General features: G+C 37.4%; 1 protein-coding gene across 4 annotated transcripts in view; it reads left to right on the top strand.

Annotated features, from left to right (window-relative positions):
- LOC139967735 (BRISC complex subunit Abraxas 2-like) overlaps positions 1–20,572 on the top strand; it is a 45,361-nt gene extending 24,789 nt beyond the window's left edge. Inside the window, exons 6-12 of one of the 4 annotated variants that reach the window (XM_071971780.1) lie at positions 1,180–1,274; positions 1,653–1,805; positions 3,622–3,750; positions 13,156–13,287; positions 14,532–14,616; positions 15,650–15,770; positions 19,950–20,572. In XM_071971780.1, the coding sequence (XP_071827881.1) occupies positions 3,704–3,750; positions 13,156–13,287; positions 14,532–14,616; positions 15,650–15,770; positions 19,950–20,143 (579 nt within the window). In that variant the 5' untranslated portion in view covers positions 1,180–1,274; positions 1,653–1,805; positions 3,622–3,703 and the 3' untranslated portion in view covers positions 20,144–20,572. Of the gene's footprint in view, positions 1–1,179; positions 1,275–1,652; positions 1,806–3,363; positions 3,751–13,155; positions 13,288–14,531; positions 14,617–15,649; positions 15,803–19,949 lie in introns of those variants that run through there. The other 3 variants (XM_071971783.1, XM_071971781.1, XM_071971782.1) reach the window with 3 other exon arrangements.
- The last annotated feature ends 5,701 nt before the right edge of the window (positions 20,573–26,273 follow it).

Here is a 26,273-nt window from a genome sequence, read left to right as displayed (position 1 = left end):
GAATGCACATGTATGCAGCATACTGTAGGTGACTCAGAACCAGGCTGCGACCTTAATTACCAGGGCAGTCCATCTGCATTCGCGGGCAACTTACAGTAGCTAGGTTAGGGGGAAAGTAACAGGATGTTTTTTATTTTGCGTGCATTGAAGCCGGGGGGAGATTTTTTGGTTTGAAAGTGTGTGCAGTAAACGGTACTGTAGTACGTCAAGTAACACAGGAATTTATTGGAAAAAAAGATCTCTTTGATATCCAGCTACGACTGTTTCATTGTGTAAATTTTTTTTTTATTTCTTGTTTCTCTGACGCTGCGTTCATTGGTGAGTTACTTAAACTTATCTTAGTTTAATACTAGCCTATAACTTACTTGTTACGATCGACCAAGACCAGTTTTTATTATCCTAGCCAAATAATTTTTCAAACACCTAGTACAGAACTTACTCTGTCTTATATACAATCAAACTTTTGCAACGTTTGTAATATTCCTCGGCCACTTCTGGTATAGTCTGAAAACGGCTGTAGTTACACTAAGGATTCAACGTAGGTCACAACCTTGATATGTCTAGAATTGCCTTTGCCGTTGTTGATCGCGATAACTTTTGTGGAAATTTCGTTGAAACTACGTTGACAACCGTGCCCGCAGTAGTCTAAATCTTAATGAAATTATTTGTTTTTTATCGATTTTCAACTTTTTTTATCGATTTTCAACTTTTTTTATCGATTTTTAACTTTTTTTATCGATCGTTGATTTTTTTTTCAACAGGAGTTAAGCGAAATCAGTACTGTAGTTGTGTGCTGTCAGTGTGGGATATTAGCAGAGATCTCTTTGTAGCATTTGGCATGAATGGAAATGTGTACTTCCTGCCCCTCTTGCATACAAATGAATGCTTTGGGCAATGTGAATGATTTCCAATGAAGCACTTTGCAAGGCAGTCTTAACATGTTGATAAAGCCTTCACAACTTTGCAGTGGTCGTATTTGAGGGCTTTAATTCCTGCAAGTAGTCACCTCTGCCAGTACAAGGCAGGTCAAGTCCTCTGCAATGCACTTTTGTATCAAGTGCTTCCTAGTCACAGTTTGTGCAGGTAATATATCAAAGGAGAGTACTGCTTTAGCCAGTGCTCTGCGGAGTGACTTGAGTAGGTGAACTTGGTCTAACAGCATATGGTTCTCTGTTTCAGAATGAGTAGCTGCAGCCATTGTACCAGTGAACCCTTTACATGCCTTGCCATCAGCATCAGTTGTTAGGCACTTCTCCTTTAGTGGGTTCTTACCAGTAAGTAATATGGATGCACAAATCTTTCCACCATTCTGTTCATCTTTGACATTGGCATCTTTACTGAACAGCCCTCATTGCCTGGAAATTGCAACTTGTGACCCCTTCTTCTATTCATTTCACCAATTAAGTTACAGTTGTTACTGTGATTGTAATCAAAATTAAATTTATCCATGATGACATTCTCAACAATTACATCTCTGTATTGGCTTGCACGAACAAATGGAGTCTTACTTTTTGCATTACGCAGACAGGTATGATATTGACGATCATATTCTGCAAAAATTGGAGAGTCTTTTGAGAGGCCATGCAGTTGCAGTGTCTTCTTTATACACCTCTTTTCTGACATATCATTTTCATTCATTTCTTCTATTGCAGGTCCAAACTGGTTGGCTGACTTTTGTAGTGTTCTGACAGCGGGACTGGGAAGAGAGATGCTGCTGAGCAATCTATGAGCTACACTTGAACTGATCTACATCTGATGCAAGCCTTACTGCCGTGCAATGTTTAGTTCTGTGGGATTCTTGCCAGGTTTGCTTCTTGGTTTAAACCTTTGTAGATGGGCAAGAGCTTACAGTACCTTTGTATGTTCAGAGAATGCATCCAAACACAACCTTTGAGCCAAGTCCCACAAATTCTTCATGTCTAAGTTTGCAAGAGGGATAGGTGCCACATCAGAAGGGGTAGGCATGTCACCAGTGCGGTTGGCATCAGCTGTACGAGCTGTAAAACCGAACCTGTTACCTGGCTTCAATGTTGTTGCACGCCTACCAAACATATCTTTCCTTTTACCCATTAAAATATAACAATTTCCTAGTTACCTATTCAGTGGCGTCTTTCGCGACTGACTGCACTTTTGTTCTGAACTTTTTTTCAATACATTTGTCTCCACTGGTGCTCACTTCACAAAGTTATTAGCCTCCCCAACCAAATGTTTTTTACCTACTGAAAGAAAGATAATTTGCAATGTGTTTTTCAATGGTTAAACTGATATTATTATTACCATAAATATTGTATTGACTTCCCCAATAATTCTAACCAATATGGAAGGGTAATAACACAGCATATGATTGTATGTTATTGGCATGCGATGTAAAAACCGGTGCATGACTATATGATATGCACATTGACATGTGTAACACGCGAAACGTGAACAATTTTGGTTATATTTTTCCCAAATTAGCCCCCCCAAATCATATTGGGCTCCTACGCCTATGACGGTAGTTCTATTAGGCATTTTTTTGGAGTATTCAAAATCATACCAAGTTTTGTGTGGTGGAGTATAAGAATCGCGAGATACAATTTATGAAAGTGGCAAGACAAACGTGGTAAACATGACTGATTAAAGGCCAATTTTGATCGAAATTTTTCAATTTTTAGGTCATTCACAATCACAGGAATATATGAATAGGCCTAGATAAACTGTAGTGCGACAGTTGGAAATTCCAACTGTCGCACTCCAATTTTCCAACTATCGTCAGTTTTATCAAGTTCGGGGGTGAGACACCCCCACACCCACCCCCCCTCTAGCCATGTCCCTGGGTGTAAGTAACAACTTCTCAAACAATCATTAATAGAGGTTTAATGTGGAGTCTAAAAAATTTCAATTGTCAGTTAAGATGGCATAATCCTATTAGCATTTACATCAATCCACCACAAGTGTTCTCATTCAGAAAAAGCAACAGGAGAACAAATTTCTTGATATGTTATCAATTAGGGTCTGGTGTTTTCTTGGCAGGGATGTTAATGAGCATGAAAGAGAGTACAAGTGATACAAAAATTTGGTCAGTTGAGGTAAGTTTAGACCAATTTAGGCCTCCCTGGAACAGCATACAAAAATTGATTTCTGCTGAGTAAAGAGGTTTGTTTACAAGTGAGGAAAACTTCAGTCTCTCATAGTAAACAAGCAATCTGCATGGTTATGATATAGAAAACTGAGGGTGCTATGAATGGCCAACTTGTCAGCTATCCAGCTATTGGTTGCATTAACCTTGTGAGAGCTAAATAGATTAAGGGATCACATTACTTTTTGATTTAGTGTGTATTGGGGCATTTAATAGGTGTTATACTACCACAGACCCTTTTATCATGCCGACTAGTATTCAGCAATTGGTTGAGCAATATTGTGTGTCTATGTGTAGGACATTTTATTTGACCGCATAAGAATCATAAACATTTTCAGAAGTCCAACACCTGTTAACAAACAATTTAATAACTTGTTAGTACTTTTATTTTACCATCATTTGGTCAGCATAGAATGCCATTAGTTGAATCACAGAAACTATATTTGATAAGTTGAAACTATGAACAATCAACAGTGTGTTTTGTTTGTTTTCTATCAAAATAGGAATTAATGGCCAAAGAAGTTCAAAATTCCAAGGCTGCTACTTAGGTGCTTGAGGGAAGACTAAAAGCAGACAGAATGCCTAATGACAGAGAATGAAGACATATTACACAGACACTGTGTGACTACATGGTAAGATATACATGGCTAAAATAGGTAAACAGTTTAATACTGTAAACTCACACTATATCATTGCCAAACAGCTCTAATAATCACGAGGAGCGATTTAATGCTGCAACGTTACGCTGGATTAACTATCTCAAGACCCGACTTGCATTCGACAGATACTAATAGTGGGCCCAACTTACAATAAAGTGAGCTGAACAAGTAACTTTGAAACACTTCTTAAGTTCAGGCTCAACCTTGAAACTAATTTTTCCTCATGACCTTCAAAACTTGTTTTGCGACAAGCTCTGCTAACTTTTCAACCGGAGACAAAAAAAATCATATTTGCTCACGTTCGAAATGATGCTGATTTAATACTTGCGCGCAGATTCCTCAACATCATGTGTATTTACTGCGTTACTAGCGGGGCCCTATGTGGGTGAAAGTGATTTGTATGTGCTTCCTCGTGCACTGCTGACAGCCGCCCGGTTCATACATTTGTATACTCCCACCTTCGAAAACCAGTGTCTAATATTTATAATATATATATGTTTATGACCTTGCCGAACGTTACAACATTATACAGAAAGCCATGCCGGACAAAATTATATTTAATGATTAAAGTAACATATACATTAGTTACTATTTATAAATATATGATATGCAAATATGTCATGCATAACCTATATACACGAGGTGTATGAGTAATCTGAATATAATACGGCATTACTTGTATATACAGTACTGATTTCGCTTAACTCCCGTTAAAATTCGTTGAAAGAAAAATAACCGAAATTCTTCGTTTTTCATCGAAATTCCCCGATTTTTATCGATTTTTATCGAATTTTATCGATTGGTTATATCAGTCATTTCCTTCGCGGAATTTTCAACGATGCGTTGAAATTCTTTTTTAAACGAAATAGAAGGTCAATATGTGGTTACGCGAAACGTCGGAAAACGCGTAACTTCGTTTATTAATATCAGTTAGACTTTGGTTCAGTCGTTTGAAAGAGGGAATATTAACAAAAGCATTCTCATGCTTAAATGAGTGGTAACACTCAAAGAAACGTGTAGTTAAACTGACGGGGGACGTTTTCTGACTGTGAACCCCAAACACAGTGACATAAGTCTTAACTTGACCAGGAACTTTAGAGGCTGCAGTACAAGCTATGTACCACGAGGCACCCTTCCAAATAAGTTGAAGTTCTGTTTAACCATTTAAATAACAATGAATGGACATATAAACTTGGTTTACTTACAGATTACGAAAAATAGTTATTTTTAAGAGATGTAAATTTGGTTTTTTATGAGAGTTGAAGTATGAAACTTTGTTTCCGATCGAAAACATATTACTTGAAGCAAAATAAAGATGCCCCGCCCATTCTGCAAGGACGCTTCCATTTTTCAAAAAGGCGTTTTCTCTTTTTATTTTTTCTATTTTGTTAACATTTTAAACATGAAAATTATTTAAAAATATGTGAAGAACTGAGTAATGTACTGCAAACTATCTATAAAAATCAGAAAAACGATGTTTTAGGCATTAATAATGTGTTCAATATAACTAAAGTAGTAGGCCAATAGTCATAAGCTCATGATAGTGTCGTCAATTCGTTTTCTCAGTTTATATTTGCGACATATATCACCCGTGTACATCGATCAATGGCATGTTGAAATCCTGTGTGAAAATATGTTGACCCCAAAAGACGCAAATGGTCGTTCTAGAAAGTACCGTCATAACATTAACAACACAAGGCCAGTTTGCTCTCTCAGGTCTGCACGTGTACATCCATTTTTTCACACACGGTATTATGCTGTGCATGCATTGCGGGCGGGATTGCGGCAAACATAAAAGAAAATGAATGAAAATGAAAAACTTACGATATTTTTCACAAATATTGATGCTTAGCTAAGTGCTTCCTCACAATCAACGAGCCGCCCTAAATTCGCTCCGCTTACGTAAACTTCTATATATATATATAACACATGGAAAAACCCGAGATTTTACACACATAATTCCCACTGACATTGGTCACAGAACATAAGTAGGTCATTGAACTTTGCCCAAGTTCATCGCACCATGGGAACGACACAACACATTGAACATGATGTTACATCTCCCGCCATCTGGACGCCGAGTGTAAATTTTGATGTTATATGCAAATTATGAATGGTACTGCGCAGTGCGATTAAAACTTAACCAGCGTAATTTGTTTTCTTAACATGACTTTTAATAAGTAGGCAGGAAAGGTGGGTAAGTTTACTAATTTAGGCGAGTTTTTGTTTAAAATCTTGTGATAGATAGACAAATATATTGTTTTTTTTTTCTTCAAAAGTTACGATGTTGCCGAAGGCCGAGTGATATAAATTCAGTGATCTGAACTTCTGAAGACCACGAATACTGATCATGTGTGTTATTCTTTTCAGCAATTATTACACGAAAGGTTCGCAATATTATTGGGCCTAATTAGTAATTAACATACATTGATCGTTGTCTTATTGCCTGAATTGCTACCTGCTGGAAAAAAAACCTTAATTATTGTACTCATAATGTCCTATTTTCATTAAAGGAATTGTCTGGTGGAAGATTTTGATACATTGTCTTGTAATTATTATTTTTCTCTTTCTAACCATGTAAAAATTGTCCCCATTCGACATTTTCTTCTTGTAGAAATCAGGTTTTCAAATTCACCAGTTTCTCACCAAAAGTACCGTTTGTTCGAACGCTTCAATATGGTGATTGACGTAGTGCTTGCAGATAGGCAAAACAGGCGACTTGAAGTTAGCACTCCCAATTCCGCAGCAAATTAACTCACGTGTAAGCACATTGGATTGCCTCATATATATAACGTACATACTCGCGAAGGTATATACTATGATGCCCAGTTGGTGTACTTGTATAGCGTTACACATAGTACACTCATACTCAAACCACAGTTCATTAACTGTTCTTCGAAATCGCTGAAATAAAATTCACGGATCAAATTAACAGTAAAAGGAAACTTGTAAAGTATTCGTTAAACCGAAAGATGAAACTTGGCGGGATCGATGTCATCGCAGAACTGTCCGATTGTAAACGTTAGTGTAGCCTATACACGCGGACATTCTTCGTGCTGGAGCTGGATACCGCGATGTATAAACAACGAAGAGCCTGCTGTTAAAACTTATCTTGTGTTACACAAAGACCACGAAACCACCGATCTACTACATATATTGCGGCTTAAGGAGTTTTTTAAATCATATCTAATTTATAAGAAATTTCACCGGAAATTATTGAAGAAATTGATCGAATCGTTGTCAGAGCAGAATATAGCACTGAGAAGCTTAGGCTTCGCAGAACTGTCCGAATGTCAACGTTTGAGTATAGCCTACATGCGAACATTTTTCGCGTTGGATAGCGCGATGTATAGCCTGAACAACTCAGAGTCTGCTGTTAAAATTTACCTTCTGTTACTCAAAGACCACGGAACCACCGCTCAAGTACATGGCGGCTTAAGGAGTTTTTGAAAACATATCTAATTTTTAAGAAATTTCACCAGAAATTATGGAAGAAATTTATCTGTATACAAACGCTGTTTTTGTTGTGATTACCGTATAGGTACTGTGCGGAGGGTGGGTTATGACGCAATCTGCTATGGCAGAGCTGACGTCACGTATTGTACTGTTCAAATCATATTTGAATTGTCTATCCATAACGATTAAAAAATCGTTTCTCCGTCAAACGCAACATTAGCGTTCTCATACTTTGACAACATGTTTGGAAAATTATTTACTATTTTTTAAGGTAACTTCTTTGGGCCACCAGACAATCCTTTTAAAAGTCGAGTGACCGTGCGTCGAAAAAACCCGATCGGGAAACGGCGTTTAAAACGTTTAACCGACCGGCAGGCGATACGGTGAAACGGTTAGCGAAATATCTGTTAGGTCACACCCTTACTTAAACACACAAAAAAACGATCTTATTGAATGAAAATATACTAAAAACCATATCGCAAAAATACAAAATCGCTTATAACTCAAAAACGGAAGGAGATATCGACTTTTGTCGGCTGTAGAGGGATTTCCTAAGCCGAATTTTGATGCGCTCTATCCACCTGTGTCATTTATGAGCTTCTCTGACGTAAGCTGCAGTACGTAATTTCTCTATACCAGTTCCGCGAAATTTATTTACTGTACGCAATAAGCATCGTTCGTTATGTTTTCTTTCACAACGAATATTCAAAGTTGTGCTCCACACGCTTCACAGATATTGTTTTATGTCGTTCATTTTCAATTCTACTTTAAAATTACCTTTTTCAAACGATGCATTGCATGCTTTATTAAACATTCCTGATTAGTAAAACTAAGGAAGGATATTCAAATATGTATTATTTTCATTTGATATGATTTTATGAGCTGTTCCACTTGAAAAACGATGATAAAACCGAAAAACAAAACATCTACTTCTCATGTGACGCATACCGGGAGACTCATAAAAACTCCCCCTTCTCATTAAATTAAATGTACATGCCGTCAGGCCAGTTGAAAGCCGTCAGGCTAGTTGAAAGCCCTCCCTTCTAATGTTTGATCAGCTCTTCCCAATATACAATACTCAAATAAGCAATGAAAATATATTCATTTTCCACAGATTTCTACCCAACGTGGGCCCCAAGTCACTGCTTTATTTTCTTAGTAGTCATGGAAACAATTGTTTGCAACTCTCTTGCTGGCCAGGTGTTTTCAAGTTTTATTAGCACGACTTCTGATTGGTTTATTCAAGATAAACTTTCTATCCCTGCTGGATTGTTCTACTTATAATATGAATGAATATTTGGTTTTCAGGTAACATCCATTCCATTACGAACAGTAGGGGTAAAATAATGTTTGCTTCTAGAGGCAGCCAGCCAAAGGTTCAGATAAATACTATGCTAATTAACAGATGGTAGGCGTGAATTTGACAAAGCCAGGTTTATGATTGGACTAAGCCTCTCAAAAAAAGTTTGGTGGTGGGGATATCCAGGGTAGGGAATACACATGTTAGCAGCAAACTGCAGGTGGCCCAGACCCAGGCTGCGACCTAAATACCAGGGCAGTCCATCTGCATTCGCGGGCAACTTACAGTAACGGGTTAGGGGGAAAATAACAGGATGTTTTTTTATTTTGCGTGCATTGAAGCTGGGGCAGATTTTTGGGACGGTATGCGCTCTCAGAAAAGTTTGAAAGTGAGTGCGGTTCTGTAGTAAAGGGTACTGTAGTACGTCAAGTAACACAGGAATTTATTGGAAATAAAGATCTCTTTGATATCCAGCTACGACTGTTTCATTGTGGATATTTTTTTTTATTTCTTGTTTTTCTGACGCTGCGTTCCTTGGTGAGCTAACCTAAACTTATCTTAGTTTAATACTAGCCTATAACTTAAGAGTCGTAGAATGTGCTTATTACGATCGATCAAGACTAGTTTTTATTATCCTAGCCAAATCATTTTTCAAACACCTAGTACAGAACTTACTCTATCTACAATCAAACTTTTGTAACATTTGTAATATTCCTCTACAACTTCTGGTAGAGTCTGAAAACGGCTGTAGTTAAACTAAGGATTCAACGCAAGTCACAACCTTGATATGTCTAGAATTGCCTTTGCGGTTTTTGATCGCGATAACTTTCGTGGAAATTTCGTTGAAACTTCGTTGACAACCGTGCCCGCAGTAGTCTAAATCTTGTCAACGAAATTATTCGTTTTTAACCGATTTTCAACATTTTTTATCGATTTTCAACGTTTGTTATCGATCGTTGATTTTTTTTCAACGGGAGTTAAGCGAAATCAGTACTGTATATATATTATATTTAATGATTGAATGATTAATGAAGTATGGGTTGCTATTCCACGAACTAACATTTGGGTTTGACACGGCTGGGTGGTTTCCTTTTGTGTCTGTTGCCATGTCCACAGGTAGAGATGAGCTCGCTTCTCTAGTTGAGCGTGTTGCCTTTGAGGGTGGTAATTTGGAGCTTTTCTTTGCAAAGATTGCATAGACCAGACTGCCGCTTGTGCGTTTGGACTGTGACACAATTTCCCAGTGTATTGAATATTCAGCTTTTTTCTCCTTGTGTTGCCAGATGTGTTTAGAGAGTTCCGTTTCTTTCTTATATCGGTCATGTTGGAATGATTCGGTGTGGTTGTTGTATCTCTTCTTAAATTCTCCGCTCGCGAGGCCTATGTATGACGCGTTGTCGGTTCCTGACGTGACGGTGGCTTTGTAAATGACGTCATTAACCAAGCAGTTGCCGCAAAGTGGGCAACTGTCTACTTCTCGGCAGTTGCATGTCTTTTCCTGGGGGGTCGGCTTGTTTCTTTCATGACCTTTGAGTTGTGTGACTTGATGATCTGTTGCATGTTTCTCATACAGCTGTAACTTTATTTTGACTGTTGATCTGTTGAAGATTTTGTGTAGCTTGTTGGTCTGTGGGAATTGCTTGTCGATGAGTTTTAGGAAGTCCGCCGCAAAGTTGGTCTTTACGTTTTTGCTGTATGTGGGGTTGTACCATGTGGTTTTTCTTGACCTGCGTTTCTTGTTCTGTTTGGTGTTTTTGTTTTCCTTGTTTTGGTATTTGATAGTATAGTTGTATCCAGCTGACCGGAGGGCATGATTGTAGGTGGGTGCTGCTTTCTTGAATGTGTCCTGGTTAGATGATAGACCAGAGACTGTTCTTTCGATTGCTGGCGGTATGTTCTTTATTATTGCGGGCGGGTGGTTCGAGTGTTGGCTTACTGTATGTAGATTGGTTCGTTGTTGGTTTTCTGTAGGGCTGGTATTCATGTTCAAAGTGACGTCAAGGAAGTTGACTGTTTTCAAGTTCGTTTGGACAGTGATTTTTAGTCCACATGTATGAACGATCTTGATTAGGGCTTTTTGTATTCTGTCTGCTTTGCTGCCTGAGCATGACCTCATTACTGGTAGCCCATCATCCCTGTATAGTCCCAAACCAGTGATATCGGGGTTTTTCTCCAGTTGGTTCAAAATGAATAGTCCCACCAATTTACAAACTTCCGCTTTGTCAAATGCACCCATTGAGACGTGGAATTGGTTACCCCGGTGTCTCTTCTCTTTTGCCCTTATGATCGTGAAGGAGAGATCGCCTTGCGTGCATGATAGTCTTGTATTCAGTATCACTGATTCTGGTGTATGCTTTGGCCCATGCTAGACATTTGTGTATGAGATCCTTGCTTATTGAAGGGTAAAAATCAACAATATCGAAGACCAGAAAGGTGAGACTGCTCTTTTCCTGTATATTTTTAATCCATTCCAGTATGCTTGTGGTATGTTTGCATTTATGTGGTCAAGCATGGCCTTGCTCACTCGTCCCATTTCAGGTTTTTTTTGTCTTTTTTTTGTTTTTTTATTAGCCTGCATTTTGTGTTATCTTGAAAAATTTCTTTGTGGTCCTTGATTGTCACGAAAGCCGTTTTTGGTCCAGTTTTATTTATTCGGTTACCTATTTTTAATTTGTCGGCTAGACTTGTGTATTTATTGTCTATTTCGGTGGCGGTGTTGCGGTCCGCATATTTGTATTTCTGAGATATGTTTACAGTTAGCAACCCACCATATTTGGCGGGGTCCATCTTGTACATGTTCCTGGTTTTGTCTGCCTCTACGAAGATTTCTTTAGAGGATGCGATGTTTTCTATGTCCTTCTTGAGGTTGGACAAGAACTTCTCCGTCACTTCCTTGAACTTAATGTTCTCGACCATTTCCAGCATATCAGACTCGAATGAGACCAACTCCGGTATTTGTGGTGGGGCGCATCTCGATTTTAGCCCGTATGCATCGGTGGTGGCGGTGTTGTCCTCGTCACGACTGGTGTCACATGTTTCCGCATCGGTGTCAATGTCGGCAAGGAAAAATAATGCTCTCCATCGCATCCGTTTATCAGCTTCTCTGTCATCTCTAGCAGTCTTTTCAAGTATTCTCTAGTTGATGGCAAAGGAATGTTCTTGCCCGAGTAGTTCATGTTGTATCATTCCATACTAAGCTGTAAAAGCATGTACTGCTGTTAGTAAGTAGAGTGCTCAACCGAGGTTCAGGAGCCAAACTATAAAATATAGCTAAAATACTATCAACGGTGAGAGGGCTCAATACCGAAGTAGAGCATGATATATATATATTGATATATATATATTGTAATAAACATTAAATTATTAAGAGTCCATTGCTAATCAGAGTTTCACTCTTGTACAAGTAGTTGTACAGCAATCGTCAGGCGTACTGATCTGTAATAAAGTATGGGTCGCTATTCCACGAACTACCATACATATATATATATATTTATATATATATATATATATATATATATATATATATATATATATATATATATATATATATATATACATATATATATGTTTTTGTCAAGTTTAGAGGATAAATCTGTTCTTCGTCTGGACAAACATATTTCTTTACGCAAGTAGGCGTAGTCCCTCCATATATGATGGGCTGTAATTGTTGTACTCCCCAATCCTTACTCCTGTGAGTCCTGTCACTGTACCCATCCCAAATCCCTACCTTTCTCACCCCTCTGGAATCCATTTAACATTCAACTGTTAGACCACACTGCTACTACTGTAGTTGAACATTACGGTGGAGTAATTGCACACAAGAATAATCAAAACAGAATATTTTGGAAAACAAAAGTTGATAATAAGTAGTTTATCATATAAACAGTATCAGTAAATGGAGCAACAATAAGCTGTAACAGAAACCAACAGGGTAGGATGCAGAGATATTTATAAAATTGAAAGCTTTTATTTAATGCAGTTTGGTGCCTTGATTCAGCAATAGCAGTTTTTACCTAAGTACCCAGTTTATTAATGTACTCTCATTAAGAATCCTGAGGGGCACAGCCACTATTTTGAGGGAGAGAATTAGAAATTGTCTTTGATTTTCATTGAGATAGCAGGGGCACTACGGCAACTTTGTAGTTTTAGTAGGAAAACAAGGCTATTTACATACACTTGTGAAAAGGCACCAAGAGGCATGGTTTCCAGAGTGAGAAAAAACATGTAGAATAGACAGAATTTTAAGAGCAACTTTTTTTTTCAGTGGTTTTTTGAAAACTGTACATCAAAACCTTAACATTTCCTGCAGCTGCTCAATATTTACTGGCTCTTGGCACAAATTTCGCTGGAGTTTTGGACAATCTTAGAGCCCTGACTTAGATGATAAAGTTGTAGGATGATCAAGAGGGCACCTAAGGCATTGAAAGGGTTAAAAGGCATACCGCAGTTGTTGCTATCAGTGATGGATGATTTTTAAGCTCATTACCGCATGAGGTATTTTGCCATCCACCTGCTTCCTGATGTACATATTTTTACGTTCATTGAGTGTGTTTTGTTTGTTCTTCTTTCACCCTCTGTCTGTCTACATTGTTGGTCCTCTTTTCTTTCATCTTCCGCTGCAGTTTATTCTCCCCACAAAAAGTGGCTGTAGAAAATTTAGGAGATATGGCTCAGTCCGAGTACAAGCATGGCTCATCTCTGAACACGGAGTCCAGTGGTAGCGATAGTTACAGGGACATTTTAACCAGTCATAAGTAAGTTTCACTCTCTAAACATGTTTTATTTTAAGCAAGGTTTTGTCAGCTGGCAACATATTATCTATGTTTTTTTCTTTTGTAAAACAATTCAAAAATAAGAAACTGACTGGGAAAAGTAAATGCAGTGTATTGAGACAAGTTATTGGATAATCCCAAACTGAATGTTTACTTACCATAAATGTAACTTGTTGAAAGGTAACGCTATGTCTTTGTAACGACATTTTAAACTATCTCAAGTTGTAAAGGATTGGGAAGGTTAATAGAACTCGATTTGGGGTGGGGGTGAGTGGAGGGGTGGGCGGCTATAATAAGCTGCTTAAACGATATGATTTTTAAATTTACAATATAAACAGTTGACTGTACTGAAAACTGCACAGTGCATTTTAAAGTAGACCACTATCTATTTCTTGCTGCAAAGCAGAACTGTTTGTGACCTTGTGTTGAGTTTGTTTTGATCTCATCTCCCTTCATGTAATGAATAGGGAGATGAGATATTGTACTTCACCCCACATCAAAAATGTGAGTGAGTGTGCGTGTGTATGTCTGTGTTCGTGAGTGAGTGAGCAAAACTAAGTATGTCGCAAACTCCTCCTAGACCCCAAGTCCTGTTGAGTTCAAGCTTGGTGGGTGGGTGCCTGACCATGTTAACTCATGCCTTTGTGATTGATGACGTCAAAGAGGTCGAAGGTCAAGAAATCTAAAAATTAGTTTTTAGCCATTTTCTGCATGCCAACTTGTTGGACAAAGGCATTAAACGACATTATATGTAGAGAATGAAGAGAAAAAGTTTAAAACAAGACAGATTTAGCTGTTAAGGCTTGTAGTTAACAGGTCAATTGAGTTAAAGTTAAAATTGGTCTAAATTGTGCAAAAGAGTGTGTCCTAGACTGTTAGTCCGATCAGGTTCAAACTTGGTGGGTAGGTGCCTGACCATGTACTGTAAACTTGATCTTTGGTGATTGTCTAAATGTCATAGGTGGAAGGTCAAATACCCAGAAAGTGTAGCCATTTTCTGCTTGTCAGCATGTTGGAAAAAGTCATTAAACCACAAATATGTTGACTATAATGAGACAAATTTTAAATTAGAACTTCTGCAGTTGTTTAGGGTCAAGGTCAAAGTTCATTGTAGATCCATTCCATCATAAAAGAGATGAGTACCATAGATTGCCATCTTGTCTTATGTTTTAATAGTAATAGATGCTAAGATCCCATAACAAGGGAGTTTATTAGGCAAGTTTCAGGAGAGATATGATTGATAAAGATGGCTACCTTCAAGGTATGCAAGGAATTAAGATGACTAATGAAGCAATCCATGGCAGAATGAAGGTGAGGTGACAAAACTATTAATTAATGGATCATTCAACTGTCAATTTGAGTATAGTTTCATTAGTTTAATGTACGTTTAATTGCTTTGTTCAAGGGCTGTCCTAACATGTTATTGTTTAATATCATGAGATGCAAGGTTAAATTGCGACTAACATGCAACATCATGTAACATGTTGAAAATTTCAAGTTTCATTGCTTACACTACATTTCGTTTTAATAGAATGTTGAGTGAAACTACCCACTGCTGTAGGGGATGAAACATTTGGTGTTTAATCCACAAGCTCCAGCTCATTCATTGGGGCTAAAATTTCAACTCCTACCCAGATCCCAACGAAGAGAGTAAGTGACGTCTGCTCTGTAATGCGACAATAGCATAAGAGACGGTGGTATGAACAGACCTTATGGGGAAAAAGTTAACACGTCATTTAATGAAAGTGAAAATATTCCCCATCTTGGTGGGGTGGAATTCATTTCCCCTGTGGGTTGTATAACAAAAGAGAAATCTGTAAGCAACAATGATTATTAATGCATCTTTGCGTGATTGATTACTAATCCATCTTTGAGTGATTGATTATTAATCCATATTTGCATGATTGATTATTATACATATATTGAATGGTTATGAGTGCAATAGTGCAAATATTTCATGAGTTGAAAGATGGAATGTTCCATTCAACAAGGCGCAGCCGAGTTGAATGGAACAAATTACATCTTTCAACGAATGAAATATTTGCACTATTGCACGAATGGAAACCATTCATTATTTGTTTTATACAACATATTATATTAAGATGGGTAAAATGCACTCATGCAACAGATTGTTTTGAACAGACAGGTTTCTCTGCTCTCTTACCATTGAAAAAGTGCTACCAAAAAAGTATGACTCATGGTTCTATTTCATAGAGTGGAATAGAGCGAATTTTGCATGCAATCAACGAGCAATTGACCAATCAAATGACCAGACTACAATTAGGTGTTGTATAATAATCCATATTTGCATGATTGATTATTAATCCATCTTCTTTCTGCTTAGACGTTGAAGGACAGCGTAGTAAAATCAGAGGATTCCGTGAAGATACTGTTAGCAGAGATCAAGATGCTAGGTCAAAGGGTCGTTCAATCTCATAAAGCCGTACAGAAGGAGGAAGAGCCAGGTACATTTTCAAGTTTCTTCCTTTTGGGTTTGGTACGTTGAGAGTACAAGATGGATATGATGCTCGCATTGTATAAAATTATTGGTAGCAGTTTGCTGGAGACAATGGGTTGTAGGACTATTGTTTGCGAGCAGGTCACAGATATGGTCATGTGCGAAGAAAGTTGGAATGAATTTCAAAACTAACCAATGAGTCTGTCTTGCGTACAAAGATTTACTTCGCTGCTAAATAAACCCAAGCGCGTTTAGCAGGAGTGTCAAGCATAAATCAGGGACGTTTAAATTTGGTTAAAATGTTCTATTTATGTTAGTTCACAAGCGAGAATGTTACCTAACTTATATGGAATTGATACCAAGTTTTTGTATTGAATGAGTGCAGTTGTTAAATTTTTTGTCCCCGCCATCCCCACCCCACCCCCAGAAAGAAGTATCCCTAACCGTGATGGAATATCACTTAGTAATATTCAGTCTTACCGAAGGCGATGTAGTACAACAGAGTTGAGGAGAGTGGAATTTTCCGAAGGTTAAAGTGTCACTGTTCCCCTGACCAACACAGGAATGATGCTAACTTTGTTAATTAAGGCGAGGATAACAGCTAGGTACTTGACTCAATAAAGAACTCGGACATGTATAGAACAGAAAATATAGTGATACAATTACCGACTGAAACACCTGTTCATATAGAACTCGGACATGTGGGTGTATAGAACAGAAAAATATAGTGATACAATTACCGACTGAAACACCCCTTCATGAAATTACACCCTTCATATAAATCACAAATTAGGGAATACTAGAATTATAGCATTAGGAAATTCTAGAAATTAATTCTAGAAATCTCTTTTCACGTCTTCAAATGACAATTTCAATCCAAAAGTTCGGTAAGCCTCAGGTCGCTGTCACTGTTTCACCAACTCCCGTCTTTTGGGCCACTTTCTCTTTAGGCCAGCACCCCTTGTCTCTCTTGCTCCGCTGATGATTGTCAAGAACTGCAGGGTACAAAATACGTTAACTAGTATTTTGTCTAAATACATGCTCTGGAATTATCCCAATGGTATTTGTAAGACGAACCCTAACCACAGTGAATCTTCCTGCAGATGTGAATTTCCCTTTGGGATATTGAAAATGCATAACACATAATAATATAAATAATTACATAAACCCACCACCAAGCCCTAAATAATCACAAGGTTCCCAATTCTATAATGCCCCCACTAACTGCTCCAATACAACACTTACTATATACATACTATCTCTACCCCTAGGGCAGCTTCAATGGCCAGGATTATTCTAGAACATAATCTCTGTATCTAAAATATCATGCCATACCCCAAGACACAATTCTCCTCTCTAAAGTGATCCCTGATTGCATTATCTTGTAACACATATTACTAAGTATTATTGACATATCCCCTAGGCTAGAGCCAAAGTTACCTAGGTCAGGATACAAACCCCCACAATAACAGTGACACTTCAATAAGCAATGAATAGAATAAATAATTCTAATACCTTGAAACATCATTACCCACATAACAAGGATAAATAATGTGACTTATTACTTCACTGGGCTTTGACTTGCTCTCCAGGTACAGACTGGCGCCACGATACATCCACACAGAACTGGTTACTGGTCAAATTAACTCAGGTGGTGACAATAAATAATATATGTTTCTTTGCATATAAAATGTTGGCCTCGCAGGCTAAGCTTCAAGCATCTCAACAAGCCTGAATACAACTTAGTGCCCTCACAGGGTCTTACCACAACAGCAATAATAACCACACACCACGCCCACAGAGGACACAGCCAGTCTTGTACAACTGTACCTTTCAAACCCTGGGAGTCAAGTGTGGAATATTCTCCAACTCTGTAATGAATGCATACCATGTACTGCTCAAAACAATACATAACACAAAACAAGACAAATATGCAGGACACAAAGGGATAAAGCTACTACCTTCAAGTCAGGTTCAATCTAGCTTTTGCCATTCAGAGTCACTCAAGGATACATAAGGCAATACAATAGGGACTATTATCTGCTGTGACATAAAGAATACATCAAGTTTATTTACTTCGTCCTCAGATTTAGTGTAAAGTATTTTTTTGGGTGAATATTGTAAGGATAACAAGCTCGTTCCTTTTTTCCTAGAACTGAATAAGTATTCACGCAAATCAAATTGCCCTTTTCCCCATCATCAAAGTAGCTGTGCAGTTACTAGTGTATTGGAAACAATATTATACCTGCCATAAGTTTTGCCATATGCTACTGTGCATTATTTTTTTTTGGGGGGGGAGGGGGGGTTTCCCTTAAATTGTATGTGCATTGTGTCACGTTTGTTTTGACAATTAAGGCTTTGTTCTGTGCAGTGATAATCTTTTCCTATAAACCCAGAGATATAAATATAAATATATTTAGAGGAAAATCTTGAAAAAGGTTGTAACAAAATTAACGCCGGGTCAGGCCAGATCTTTCTGGAAACCCTACACGTAATGAGACTAAGAGAGAATTGGTCTGGGAGGATGGGAGAGGGAGTGGGGGCAGGTTTTAGTGGAATATTTAGGAACATTGCAGTTATTGTGTGTTGTCCTCCATCTCAATTAAAGACCTGTTATTTATGTGTAAATTAACACCTAGTTACTTAGTATTTTGCTGTTTGGATGCAGCCAGGGGTGGGACCTAGATTCCCCATCTCTTAGATTTTGTCTGTAACCCCACCAAAACACATATCCAGTACCACTAAACCCACTCGGAACTCTGTTGCTCCATTTACCCGAGCGAATCTTGCTATGAAATTGACTGACTTGCTACACAAGTGCAAAGATACTGGGCATTTTTTTTCCATTAACAGAAACTCTAGTGTTATCATCAATATAATGATAAACAAAATGGAGAAACTTTCAGCACATGTATTCAAAATAGTAAACACTTACTTATTGCCTCCACTCCACCCTCCAGTTTAATATTCTGGCTTTGCTTTCTTATTATGTGCAGGTTTGAGATGTAGTACATTTCTCCATCCGTGTTATTGTCAGATAATGAAATGAGAATGAGAATTAATAAAACTGTAAAAGAAATGTTTCCTTCCTCGACAGCATGACTTCATATCCGTCACTTCTTCAGTATCTACCTAAATGAAAAATGTAGGCTGAATTTTAGACACAATAATGTTGTAGTCCACCAGAACAAGGTTAATTTGAGATTTTACACTCACACACTGCTGATCCAGTTCCAAGCTATTCACTGTTAAAATATGCTAAACCTCCAATATGTTCCTTTAAAGGCTAACTTGATGATGTTATCAGCTCTTCTAGAACAGGCTTTAAGGTTAAGTTTTGTTAACCCATTGCTTTACATAAATTCTCACTCAACCAAAGCATGTTCCTTTAACTTGATATTAAAACAACAACACCCTTGCACCCATTGAAAGAAAATTCAACACCATCTATCCAAGAGTTGACAAATTTGTACTACCACTGTAAACATGTCATTTGAGACAGGTAAATATCTTTTTGTGATTTTTTGCTGGATCTAAGGAACTCAGCTAAATGGTTAAAGTATTAGACTAAATAGTCTTGTCACTCTAAACCGATGAACCTCGGCAAATTAATGGGTCGTTCCGTTACAAATTAAAAGTGGCATAAAAAATCCAGCCTGGTCTAGAAGCACTGTTTTTCAACCGTTCACAACAAATTAACTGAGGTTTGTTAAACTTATTTCTGAAGTCATCTTTTTTATGAATTTTTCCTTCATGTCTTTCCATTGTAATATAGCTTGTAAATCTATTGCAATCAAAAACTTTTACATTTCTTTTTCCATTTTATAATAATATTCTGTAACTACTGTAGTTGATACAACAATACTAGACATTTCACTAGTAGATGGTTTATAAATATAAAAAAAAAAATTGACATTTCTGACAAAACATAAGTTAGGGAAATCATTAAATGTTCTTAGATCTCTGTCTGTGGCTCTGACTCCCTCCCACCAAGAAAGTGTTAATCCCCCACCCCCTCCTATCACCCAAAGCAATCCGTTTTCGCCCTTAAAATTATTGGCTATCGTTGACTTATTCGAGTCTTCAAATGTAACATGCATGATCTACACTTTATGCAGAGTTCTTACGTCTACATGGCTTGTGTATTCCTATCTAGTAATTTTCTTTCATACTCTTTTATGGACAGAACCACCTATGGTGTCCACCATGGAACAGCTCCCCGAGAGACCTCCAGAAGACTTAAATTTGGAAGAGACTTGGGAAGATGACGAAACATCAGACAGAGACAATAAATTGGAATCCCAAGCCCCTGTAGCCGATTCAGATCCCTACTCTAGTCTCATTATGGACATGAAAGCCTCCATCTCACCTCCGAGTTAAGTACAGTCTAACTCTTACCAGATCAGGAAAGGCTTACCAGACGATAACCTCCTGAAGGCAGAAGAAGACAGAAAAGTTTGTTCCAATTCTGGTAGCGACGTGCCGAACGCTTCATCAATCCAAAATGACAAGCTGATGGAAGTTTCCCCCGAAGGGATTAGAAATAGGACTAAAGTTGAAGAAGAATCGGAGAGTGATTCGATCCAGCTACCAGAAAGACCTGCCGGTCTCAAACTTTCAGGATCACAAACTTTTTGAGCCACCGATGTTGCAGCTTCTTAAAAGATATATTTATTATTATTATTTGTTTCATCACATAGTATTACAAGGTGTACAAGACAATATGGTAAAAAGTAAGTAAAAAATGTGAAAGGAAGTCAACTAAGAAACCCTTTTGGGCTTAATCGAATAGGGTACTCCCTATCTATATGTACATATATATATGTAAATATTTATATATGTATATATATATATATATATATATATATATATAAACTGTAAATATATGTAAGCTTTTCTACTTCTTTTTTTTGTATCACCATGTGTGTAAATATTGAAGCACTAAGATACGCAGTTTTTTTTCCTTGAAATAGCAAGAGATATAATAGAGAACACTGTTATGGAAGCTGTACTTAAAACACTTGAAAAAACTGCTCTCCTAAATTTTAAGGAATAGTTTGTCAGAATTTTTTTCTGGGGAAATCTATCTTTATTTCATGCATAGTCTTGAATACTTCTGCAATACCATAAGACCATCTCTGCCCTGCACCTAAAAATACTGGGTTTTTTATTCTCTCTTGCATGTTTTCAAAAGTGCCCTTCTCAAGGGTATCATGTTGAAAATTTTCTCATATTTACAGATGGAAATTATGAAGTTATGTCAATTGAGGTTATCAGCGGCCAAAATACAAAAACCTTGTAGTCTAGTTTAGTGAATATCTGTAGCATCGGTAAAATGTCATAATTAGGTGGTAGGTCCCCCTCACTGAGCATTACACTTTGAGCAGTTCTGTTAAGAGGTCAAATGTAAATTGGAGTCATCAGCTGCCAAAAGCCTGAAATCCTTGTCGACATCAAAATCAAAGCTGCGATTATCCTCATGCTCAGAAATGTAGAAGAACTGAATGTTCTATGAAGAGGTCAAAGGTCACTTAGGGTCAAATTCTGACCACCTTGATCAGGCGCGTATCCAGGGGAGGCGTTGGGGGCACGCGTATCCAGAGGGGGTGTTGGGGGCGTGTGCCCCTCAGGTAAGATATAGAGGCGAGAAAAAAAGAGAGAAGAAAAAAGGGAAAAAGAGGGGAAAGAAGGGGAGGAAGGAAGGGAAAAGAAAAAGAAGAAATAGAGGAAATGGAGAAAAGGAGGGCGTAGAAAAAGGGCAAGCAACTGGGAAGAGAAAAAAGAACAGTGACATAATTACAGGGCTGATCCCTATTATACACATAGGGTAGCCAGTGACGGATCGATGATTTTGGAAGGGGCTTGCGCCTCACCCTACCCCTTACACCGACAACTCCATTTCGACGTTTTCATATTTCCTCTCTCACCAATATATATATATATATATATATATATATATATATATATATATATAAACAATTGTGCTATGAAACCAACTGTTGCTGGTCTCGAACTCGACCGAGTCTTCGGGAACATGATGCATTTCGGTGTTAGACCAGGATCTATATGCGAACTGCACTAGACATATGTCCTTCGATGCAACACTGCCATCCAGAGATAAAATGTTATACTCCGACCTGAATGCTAATTGTTACCCTAAACCTTGTACCATAACTCATACAATGAATCTAAAAATAAATTCCGCATGTTATTTGGAGAATTGAGCACATCTCCTGTGAATATCATGTAGTGCGTGGGGGGGGGGGGGCAGGCGGACGCACCTATCACTTCTTGAGATTGTTCCAATCTGCGTGAAAATGCCCCACCACCCACCCCCCACAACCCCTATGCCCCACCCCTCTTATCACTTCCCGATGGGTGCAAAACTTAAACAATAGCCTTCGCCCGTAGTACCAAAACCTTGACAAAATCCGGCAACACACCACTTCATCGATAGATAACGAGTCTAGTGATCGAGCTGTGTATTAGTGATGCTAGAGGTCGTGCATATGGCAAGCCCTTTTAACATTTACCTCGCAATTAGACTTAAGTCGAATACATTTCACTTAAGTGGAATACATTCCACTTAAGTGAAATGTTATTCCACTTAAGTAAAATGTATTCCATTTAAGTGGAATTCAATATCCCTTAAGTAGAATTCCATTTCTCTTAAGTGGAAATGGACATTTCTATTTCACTTAAGTGGATATGCCTCCCACTTAAGTGGAATTGTATTTCACTTTAGTGGAAATGCATTCCACTTAAGTGGAATTGTATTTCACTTAAGTGGAATACATTTCCACTTAAGTGGAATACAATTCCACTTAAGCTAAATAGCCCATCTATTTCACTTAAGTGGAATACAATTCCACTTAAGTGGAATGCATTTCACTTAAGTGGAATGATATCTTTTGCTCGTCAATTTCTCTTAAGTGGAATTCTATTCTGCTTAAGTAAAATACAATTCCACTTAAGTGGAAATGTTGATATGTGGCTTATATATAAATACAGTTTAGGGTAATGTTCGTCGTAACGCATTCAATTGCTCATCACATATGATGATGTAGTCGATCCTCGTTGCGCGTGTACATCATGGCTATGGCTAATCATTCACATCTAAACATTGCTGGAATGCGATCAAATAATTGTTGTTAGAGACAATTCGAAGTGTTGTTTCCTCACTTGTACAGGGGAACAATCAGTATGATGCACAACAGAGGCGACTTACATCTTGTTAAAGTAACATAGGCAGTATTCGTAACTTATTAGATAGTGAAACTTTTGACGAAATAAAAGATTCCATCCAAAATCCAAAAAAAGTAATACGTTCTCTTGCCCTTGTCAATGCGTTTTCGGCTGTAGCTCCAACCACTTGTAATGTATTTGCCATGGCTTTATTTTGGAATGGTATTCGTCAGGTTACCAGGTCAGGTACGTACGTACTCACCTTGCACGGATGTTAAGTGCTAGGTGGACTATCCAATCACATTTCACTTAAATGGAATGCAAGTATGATTGGTGTCTCGTGTCTTCGACTAGGAAAGGCACTGATGTTTCAGCTTCTTTGAGTGGCTTCAAAACCAATCAATTCGTGACACGACATGGACTAAAAGTTTGTAACTACGTGGGAGTGTCATATAATAAAAATCGCTGGATGCTTTGGCTGTAATTATGGTTTAATTTCAACCAATCTCAATCTGAGAAATTATCATTACATCGATACAATGTAAGTTTCAGCCTATCATTTTCACTGCATGTTTTAGTCCCAGCCTATACATCACCTACAATCTGTCAAGCATCAACACGGGTCACTGATCCTGTTTAGCCACATTAACAATGGCTCCCAATACTCGTTTCAACAAAGAGACAATAGCTGAAATTGCAGCCCTTGTAACTGAAGGCCTATTCAAGAATGACAGTCTCAAAACCGCTATTGAAAGTACTGTTCAAGAGGTTATTCGCAGGAAATTTGACGATCTAACTCGACAATTAGAGATCCAGGAGGCCAGAATTCTTGGCTTAGAAATTAAACTGGATGAGAAAACAGAGGAATGCAAAGGCATGCAAACTAAATTATCTGGCCTTCAAGACTCCCAAGACAAAACCACGAATGACGTCAACAATCTGGAACAATACACTAGACGGAATAGTATCAGGATTTTTGGAATTGAAGAGAAGGAAAATGAGGTCACTGACGATATTTTCAAGGAGCTGACTAAGAGCAAACTGGGTATAACGATTGAAGACTCTAGCATTGACCGTACACATAGAGTCGGCAAGCCAACAGCCACTGGTCGTCCCAGGGCCCTCCTTGTGAAGTGTTCGTCCTACCGTGAAAAGCTGACACTAATGAAATCCAGAAAGAAGCTAAAGGGAACTGGGATTGTAATAGCTGAGGACTTGACCCACCGAAACCACCTCCTTCTGAAAAATACCAAGGCGCACGACAAGGTCGAGAACTGCTGGACGTGGGACGGGCGTATAATTGCCAATGTGATGACAGTAACTGGAACATCAAAAGTAATCATTTCTAATACAAACGATCTTCTCAAACTTTAACATTCGCATCCAAGAGGATAATTTATTTAAAGTACCGTTGGCATAAACCACGTGGTTTATTTTGTTATTGTTTTGTTTAGTATGATAGTTTTTATCATGTTATCTCATTACTTTTTTACTTTCTTCTACATGTTGGCGACAGAATGGGTTATGATTTATAATTGCGCAAATTATTCTATTTTTATATACATATTACATATATCAATTAAAAATTGGCATATATTTCTCAAAGTATTACATAAACAGAGAATTATACAATTAATAATGTAAACGATTTCCAGGAGAATAATACCATAACTTGCGAGTATTATACCGACCAGACTTATAATAATACTTTTAAAAATAACAAACATCATGCATCTATATTGCATATAAATTCCAGAAGTCTATCCAAAAATTTTGATTCTATTATAGGCTTTTTGCATTCTATTGAAAATTTCAAATTCTCATTTATTGCTATGACAGAGACATGGCTTAAAGATGGTTTTAGTAGTATTTATAATTTAGATGGTTATACATTTGTTCACAAGGAGAGAGATGATCGTCGTGGTGGGGGTGTAGGTATTTTTGTGAGAAATGATATTGAATTTGTAATCAGAAATGACTTAAGTTGCCCATTGGATATCAGTGCTGAGTCTTTATTTATAGAAGCAACAAATATGAAAGCTAAAAATATTATTATTGGATGTATGTATAAGCCTCCAGATAGCAACTCTCGTGTGTTTAATGAAAATTTAGGTCACTGCCTGGGATTGCTCTCCAATGATTACAAAACGTATTATTTTGCAGGGGACTTTAATATAGACCTACTCAAACTTGGTGAAAGAGGTATAGTTGATGATTTTATTAACACATTTTCATCATATGGGTTGTATCCTACAATCAGTAAAGCTACCAGAGTTACCCAATACAGTACTTCATTAATTGATAATATCTTTACGAATGATATTTGTCACTCTATTAAAAGCGGTATTTTAATCTCTGATATTTCTGATCATTTTCCAATTTTCGTAAATTCTAGTAATAATTATACAATTTCTCAGAAATGTAATAATTATACACATAATACATGTCCTAATAATATTGCTTTATTACAACACGAATTGTCGGCCGTTAACTGGGATAGTGTTTCCTCTACTAAGGATGTTCAATTATCATATAACAATTTTATTCACATAGTTATGGATGCTTTTTGTCGTTGCTGTCCATTAACCAAGACGACTAAACGCCATAATATATCTAACAAATCTCCTTGGATTACACCTGCAATTTTGAAATCGATTAAACATAAGAACAAGCTCTATGTTAAATATAAAGAAAATTATTCCAATAACCGTAAAAGAGTGTATAGCAAATACAGAAATGTACTCACAACAGTTGTTAAAACTGCTAAGAAAATGCATTATAAAAATCTTATTGAAAGTAATAAAGATGACACTTCCAAATTATGGAAGGTTATTAACAATATACTCGGTAAAAATGTTAGCATTAATTGTAATAAAGAGTTTATTTGTAATGGTCAACATATTACTAATGCTAACGATGTGGCTGACGGTTTTATTAATTATTTTTCGTCCATTGCGAACACTTTGACTGATAAGATTCCTTTAAGTCACAGTAATCCCTTGCATGGCATTAATAATGATATAAAGCAGTCGTTTATGATGCTTCCAACCTGCACTGAGGAGGTAAAAGGCTATATTATTAAGCTTAAAAGTGGTAAAAGTCCAGGTCATGATAAAATTACCAATAATGTTATAAAGCATATTAATGATTTTATTGCGGCTCCGCTTGCTCACATTATTAATTGTTCGTTTTCTAGTGGAATATTTCCATCAGAGTTAAAAGTTGCAAAAATTATTCCTATTTTCAAATCTGGAGATCATAAGTTGTTTTCTAATTACAGACCTGTCTCACTTTTAACCACTATTTCCAAAATTGTTGAACGACT

Source organism: Apostichopus japonicus, chromosome 5 (assembly GCF_037975245.1).
Source record: "Apostichopus japonicus isolate 1M-3 chromosome 5, ASM3797524v1, whole genome shotgun sequence".
NCBI classification, from domain to species: domain Eukaryota; kingdom Metazoa; phylum Echinodermata; class Holothuroidea; order Aspidochirotida; family Stichopodidae; genus Apostichopus; species Apostichopus japonicus.
Note: the sequence above shows the minus strand (reverse complement) of the source record. Positions and strands in the feature narration are given on the sequence as shown.